This window comes from Scardinius erythrophthalmus, assembly GCF_964197995.2.
Source record: "Scardinius erythrophthalmus genome assembly, chromosome: 16".
In the NCBI taxonomy this organism is placed as follows: domain Eukaryota; kingdom Metazoa; phylum Chordata; class Actinopteri; order Cypriniformes; family Leuciscidae; genus Scardinius; species Scardinius erythrophthalmus.
In genome coordinates this window covers 12,427,863-12,435,536 of record NC_138236.1, presented here as the reverse complement: position 1 = coordinate 12,435,536, position 7,674 = coordinate 12,427,863, and the positions used below count along the sequence as shown (strand labels likewise).

General features: G+C 38.3%; 1 protein-coding gene across 1 annotated transcript; it reads left to right on the top strand.

Annotated features, from left to right (window-relative positions):
- The first annotated feature begins 1,575 nt into the window (after positions 1–1,575).
- On the top strand, positions 1,576–7,363 carry tent5ba (terminal nucleotidyltransferase 5ba). The gene is made up of 2 exons (XM_081389579.1): positions 1,576–1,984; positions 5,666–7,363. The coding sequence occupies exons 1-2, from the start codon at positions 1,829–1,831 to the stop codon at positions 6,689–6,691; spliced, it is 1,182 nt and encodes a 393-aa protein (XP_081245705.1). The 5' UTR covers positions 1,576–1,828; the 3' UTR covers positions 6,692–7,363.
- Positions 7,364–7,674: the final 311 nt, after the last annotated feature.

The window sequence follows — 7,674 nt, the reverse complement described above, 5'->3', positions numbered from 1 at the left end:
CATATCACCACCCGCTCAGAACACAGATGAGGGCTCCCTCTTTCGCGCTGCCTGGCGACGGGGGATGCTGTTGCCAGGGGAACTGAAATTGACATCACACACACACCGTCAGGACCTCCCCTACTGAAATGGTATGTAGTTCAGCTCTCTGATCACATACACATTAATCTATTATGACAAACCCCCGCTGCTGTTGCCCCCAAGACTGATCAACAGCTTGCGAGCTGTGAGTCATCCACAAATGCCACGCTGCAGAGAATCGTGCGTAGCAGCCTTTCTTTTCATCCTCTGTGTAGCCAAATAAATTCAATCTGAACAGATGTTTGGATGTTTTCTTAGGCGGTCCACACCAACATCCTGTTAACGTTATACAGTAATCATTATCATGTAATTGGGAATACAGACATATTTAACCATGTATTCTTCATTCACTAATACAGAGGAGACTCATAAGTTCAGATTTAGGACAGTGCCAGTTGTAATAAACTGTGTATTTGCAGTTAACATCAGTTGGAGTTAATGGTTCCAGATGTATTTTTTTTTTTTTTTTTAGATGTTTGAGTCTGATTTGGTTCACTAAACATCTTTTTGTTCAGATGCTTCTTCCTGATTTATGGGGTTTATGTTTTCTCTTTTCTTTCTCATTTGAGACCAGTGAAGAAAAATCCTGTTCTAATCTTTGCTTAGTTATGCCACTGGAACATGTCAATTTATTTTATTGTGGAAAAAAAAAAGCTAATTCAATTATTTGGCTCATATCATTAAAAATATAAGAATTGTAAATGTTTCTATAATAAAAAATAAAATGTAAAACATTTATAGTTAATAATGGCCTAAAGGCATGCATGGCAATATTTTTCTGAGGTGAAAAAATCTCTAGGAATCTGCAAATAATAGTATGCTTTTCAGTCTTGTAGATTTGCTCGATGCTAGTAGTAGTGTGTTTTATTAGCAATATAAAATGTACCAAACAAATACACACACACATACACACACATACAGAGAGATTAGTGGCCAAAAGGGATGTGTGGTGGAGATATTTGCTTTTTTTTAAAGAACTACAAGTTCAATCAAACCTCCAGAATAGTATTTTATATAGTTTTTAAATATGAGGGAAGAACAAAACACTAGGTAAACCTGGTTAATGTAATTATCTGACAAAATTACTCAGCACATTACAGCTACAGATTTTATTTTACTATGCCAAAAATGAGGGGAAAAAACATACATTGACTACAACATAATATAAATTTACCAATTTTGCATCATATAAATGTACCAAGCAAGACTAGGTTTAAATTCACAAATACAGATAACTTACAAGTAAAAATATATATATTTCTTCTTATTTTGCTGTTTTGTTTCTGGTTCATCTCTTTAAAAGTGAGTCATTGACTCTTACAAAGCTCATACGCACTGATGTGATAACCGAGGCCGGTGGGTGTGTCACAGCTGCACGCTTCCGCCAATCCAATCCAAAGGTGTCATGACATTATTCATGAGCAGATATTCAACCAATAATACACATGTATGCAAATCTAATAGGTATAAAGACCATTCGGATGGTGCGTTTGTAGCATAACTGCATTATTTACAGCGACTCATGCTTGTGCGTGGATTGGGAAAAGTGAATCACTAACGCAGCTGGATAACCTCACGAGCCGTCTCGATTTATAAATAGCTGATAACGCGAGCAACTGTGAAATAACTGAGCTTTTCACAGACGATTTTGCGTTGGAGCTTCATCTGTTTGGAAAGACAGCGATATCTGTGCGGGAGTAGAGCAGAAGTTTTTGCCTTTTTAAAGCTAGTTGTTCTTTCCATCGACATGTCCTCCGGTGATGTGTCAGAGCAGTGTCGGCGGTTTTGCGTGTTGTCTTGGGAGCAGGTGCAACGTTTGGACTCTATTCTTGGCGAGACGGTTCCAGTTCACGGACGTGGAAACTTCCCGACGCTTTCGGTGCAACCGCGACAGATTGTTCAGGTTATTATGAAAGCACATCTCTCTGAATACCTTTTCTGCACATTACTATAGCCTAATTTAGTTAGGCCTATACATTTTTACGGGTCTAACATTCTTTTAAAATGTATTATTTAAAACTAGCACGCTTTTGTTTTATGTTACTCTTACCTATTTTGAATTACTAGCAAGTAATCAAAAGTGAGTAAGTTAGTATTGCTTATTTCTGTTTCACTGGCTATTATTCTTCATTAGGCTACATTCTGGTACTTAGTATTCCAGTAGTGATTAATATCTATTCAGTTAGTCACTAGGACTCTTGCTAGTCACTATCCCAATGTGACAAGTCAATATCAGCTAACTATTCATTTCGATCTAGTTGCATAACCGGTACCTTCCAGTTTTAGGCTACTGCTAACTTTTCATTTACTAATAGTATGTATTTCTTAGTTGAAAACTAAGTTATGGTAACTAATTGTCCCAGTACTAAATGAATATACATTCATTCAGTCCTATCAGTCCTATATTAGACCACTAGTGTGTATTTCAAGTGTTGCTAACATTTAAATCAGTTTTTTAAGATTTTTAGTTGAACTATAAAGTAAAAAGCAACTAGTTATAACTAGGATGGATACTAGTATCTCATAAATGCAAGTAAAGCTGGAATAGATAATACTACGGGGACTACTAGAACCTAATGAAGAGTTACTAGTATTTTTTTTTAAATACATTAGCTATAATCGAAAGTGAATAGTTAATATCTGAATCACAGATGCACACAGAATTCAGTGGCAAAAATGTGCAATGGAATAGGTATTATTCACTATACTGATAGTTTAGTAGCCAAGTAATATGTGGAAGTATAATAAAAAATACAAGTGCAATTGTAAATGATGCTAGTCACTATTGGATTACTTGTAGAAAAAAAGTCATAGTCTAAGAAAGAATAGATAGTAGTTAATTTTAAAGAATAAAAAATAAAATAAAAACTCAAATTTGATCTTGATAACTGAAATTCAATCTCTGGCCTGTCACTGCATGGCCAACTATTGGTGTAATGTCTCAACCCCCCCAAGGATAAGCAAAACATTCTTAGCCTTTGGCCCTCCAGCAGATACAGAAAACTGTGCACTTAGCAAATTTAAGTGACTTGTTAATGACTTGGACATTCTCACGAATCCTACACTGAGTGCGACTCACAACCGACCTTAATCCCATGCAGTGTAACACTGCTTGAGCTAGTCCAGTGATAACCTGCACCAATGCCCCCCTTTTCAATGAAAAGAATTCTTGTTCTCATACACAAGCAGTGTGGGTTTGCATCTACACATGCAAGCAGATATTGATCTTTTCTCCAGATAACTTCCTGTAGTATGGTTTCATCCAACAAGAGAGGGTTTGTTTTAAGTCCTTTAGGGAGAATGTGCTTGCAGTTGAACAGAAAATGTGTATACGCCCATTAATCATATATGTACATCTGACATCTTTTATTTCAGTGTTCTCAAAAATGCGTAATACAGTGACATTTCTTAGATCTTAGAAACTGGCCTAAGATTGGCCCTTAGCCTATTGGTTCTAATTAAATGAAGATTGAAACTAACTATGAACTGTGGAATCTGTCAGTTTCCCCTCCTTTGATCCAGACTGTGATAAATGGTCAAGCTTTTGACAATCTCTGTTACATAATACACCACCTGCCTGGGTTTGAACGGATAGTAATGTCCTGTCAATAAAACCCAACTAGGAAGCCCATTATATTTAATGGAAAATCTGTAAAAACAACTTTGATGTTTTATTGCACAGCCTCCACATGCCATTGCAAAATTGACAAAAGATGGCCGCTCGTTCAGTCTTAGTCGTTTTCCTTAAACCTAATGATTTGCCACGGCACCATGTCATTACATGGACTTTGTGGCTGTTTTCATTATCATCATAACCATGTCATGATTGCACACTGCACCTTGTGCTTTGGGCTGTGATGTACAGTTGAACCATAAAATGTAGGTTTTTAATGCAATTGTGAACCTGACTTGGCATCATCTTAATATCATAATATTCACATGCACTGCAAGGCGATCCGGTTGAACCCTCAATCATTGGTGGAAACTAAAGAACCTTTGAGTTTCTGTTTGTCGTTGGCATTATTTTTTTGAAACACTATTGACTTATGTTCATATTGACAATAGTCCATTATGAAATAAAGTAAACCGACTTTTTGTTTAAATAAATCCCACCCTTTGTGGTTTAATAAATTGCACTTGGCCATATTGCAATTTGCTTGTTGATTAATTGTGCTTCAAATATGTATTTGCAGCATGTGTGCTTGGTTACACTGCATTCACTTGGTCAATTGCTGCAATCTGACCTAATGTGTAAAAATAGAAGGCTAATGATTTGATTGACAGGAGTGAGGGTAGGTGCGCTGATTGACATTAATCCGACAGAGCTGTGGAAAAAAGGTTACGTGCATTCTGGACGGAGATAATGAGTTTGATTTAAGCACATTTTAATCTCTGAACGGTTGCGAAACAATATAAAAAGCATATAAATCTGCTTGGCATGCAGAAAATGTGGTCTGTGCCAAAATCAACATTTTTGCCTTTATTGAATTGGGCATTTATGAATGCGTTTTCCGATTTCACATTCAAGATTTATGAGACCTTCATGTGAATGTGAAATCTTACAACTGCCTCTGTAGTTTCATGTATTCTTAAGCGAGCAGTTTTGTTTAATGTGCAGCTGTAGCCAACACAGTGGTTTCCAAGTCTCAGTGGATGTATTCCTGCCGATGCACAGATGTGTCAGCGCACATTCCATATAAACACATTAACACTCTTTACAATCAGCTTCAGCTGTAGTCTGTGCGTGAAATATACTGGGAACATTATGAACATGCTTGGTAGTGAAAAGGAAAATTAAGATGTTTGTTAATTTGGTGAGGTGAAGGCTAGTTTTTTGTTTTTGAAGTGCATATACGTATAATAACTTCCCATTTGCAAATAAATGCATTCAGCACAGAAGATTAACACTAAAAGGCCAGATATAGTAAATAACGTTAAATGTGCGTATGTGGCATGTTGTATATGTTATAATGCGACAGCCTGAATCACAGCAACAACATAGTTAATTGATGTGTTATTGATCACTGACTATAGACCAACTGTGATTGTTCTCAGTGTGAGTGGGAATAAATACAATAAATCTGTGAGTCTATGCACTATACAACACTGAAGCCTAGCTAGTCTTATTAGGCTTTTTAGCTAATAAGATAATTATGTAATAGCAGTGGTGGCAGAACAAAGTATACTCAAATTGTTCAAATAAGGCAGTACTTAGTGCAGAATTGCATTTTCCAGGGTTTACGTGTTCACGTAGAGCTTAGATGGTACTGATTAGGGATATTTAAATTATGGCTGATATGGTACGCTGAAAATAATTTTTATGTTATTGTGAATAACCATTAGCTGACTAATAATAAAATTCTATATTTTTCTAAATAAAGATGTGTAGGAATCACAACATTAAAGATTTTGAGATTTGCTAAAGAGTACATTTAACAGTGTTAAATGATTAAAGAGTAACTTGAAGTGAGCATTATGACAGCAAAGGTGATCTGAATGTAAAAATAGGGGGAAATATGTACATTTAAATATCCAATATTGACCAATAAATGGAACCATCTCTGATCTTAAACTATTTCTCCAGGTGGTTCGAGCACGTTTGGAGGAGCGAGGCATCACGGTTCGAGATGTGAGGCTGAACGGCTCTGCTGCCAGTCACGTTCTGCACCAGGACACGGGGCTCGGATACAAGGACTTGGACCTGATTTTTGGCGTTTCACTGTCAGATGATCAGGCTTTCCGTGTGGTTAAGGATGTGGTTCTCGACAGCCTTCTGGACTTCCTACCCGAGGGCGTCAGCAAGGAAAGAATCTCACCACTTACTTTGAAGGAGGCCTATGTGCAGAAGTTGGTGAAGGTTTGCAATGACACCGACCGCTGGAGCCTCATTTCCCTCTCCAACAACACCGGCAAGAACGTCGAGCTTAAGTTTGTAGACTCTCTGAGGCGGCAATTTGAGTTCAGCGTGGACTCCTTCCACATAGTCTTGGACTCCCTTCTTCTGTTCGACCGTTGTTCAGAGACGCCCATGTCGGAGAGCTTCCATCCGACAGTGTTGGGCGAGAGCATGTACGGGGACTTTGAGGACGCTCTCGGCCATCTGTGCAACAAGGTCATCGCAACACGAAACCCGGAGGAGATCCGGGGAGGCGGTCTCTTAAAATACTGCCACCTTTTGGTGCGAGGGTTTAGGCCGACCTCCGAATCGGAGATGAAATCGCTCCAGCGGTACATGTGCTCTCGGTTCTTCATTGACTTTTCAGACATAGGCGAGCAACAGCGAAAGCTCGAGGCGTACCTGCAGAATCACTTCGCCGGAATGGAGCACAAACGGTATGACTGTCTGGTCACGTTATACCACGTGGTCAATGAGAGTACGGTTTGCTTGATGGGACACGAACGACGGCAGACATTAAACCTTATCTCCATGCTCGCACTGAGGGTGCTGGCTGAACAGAACGCCATCCCCACGGTTACCAACGTCACATGCTATTACCAGCCGGCACCCTACGTGCGAGACATCAACTTCAGTAACTACTACATCGCACACGTGCAGCCGCTGGTGCACACCTGCAGTAGTTCCTACCCAACGTGGTTGCCCTGCAACTGACCCCTGCAGAGAACATCTAATAAAAATCGACTCAAGCCCTTGTACCTTCCCATGTGGTGAAGACGATATGCAAGTGAATTTATAAACTCGTTTTTTTTTTGTTTTTTTTTTTACACAAAAATGGACGTTTAAGAAGAGCTTTTACAAAACAATGGCAATTGTTTTTGTGTTAAATGTGACATATATAGAATGACTGTTCACTGCTGTATGTCTAATTTGAGCCGATCCTAACGTTTTCTGTTCTGCAGAGTGAACGAAGATCTTTTTCACATGTAGCAGGGGGAAAAAAAACGTTCTTTTTCTTCTCTCAAACTCATTATAGATTCAGTTAAACTCTTGCAGGTTATGTAAGTGGGGAGAGAAGGCTGCGTTTTGCATTATGAAGCTATAGGGTTTTATTTTTTATTGTTTTTTTTTTATTTTTATGCCAGACTGTGGTTTCAATCAACCTCTGTTTTGCTTTTTGGTTTTTTAAAGGACCAAAGAAATGTTATTTTTGTCATGAAGAACGGAATGTTTGCTGTTGTAATTCCAAGTGCCTAAAAACATTGTACAAAAAAAGTGAGACCTGTTCTCTCTAAAACAATTTTTCAGTCTCCTCGTTAATTGTAAAACTCTATTTTCAGGGATGGAGGCATGTATTTCCATGTGATTAAAAAAGCACAAAACCCATCTTCATGTGTTCTAGACCTCTTTTAACTTTTGAAGTTGTAGTGGTCACATTTTGTTATTATTATAATTCAAGTGTATATTTATAGGCACATTTCAATTTGTGTTGGGAAATAATGTCAAACGGTAGGGATTTTCCATATCAACAGAGCAGAGGTGAAAGTGGTCAGTGATGAAACTTCAAGTCTAGCACTGTTGTGGTCTGAATGTGTGCTGTGCTGACTCTTAATCTGAGGAAATGGATCCATTGCAGTTCCAGAACATGAACCATAAGGATCATTTCTAAAGCACAATGGCCTCTCTTTTAGTGTGAC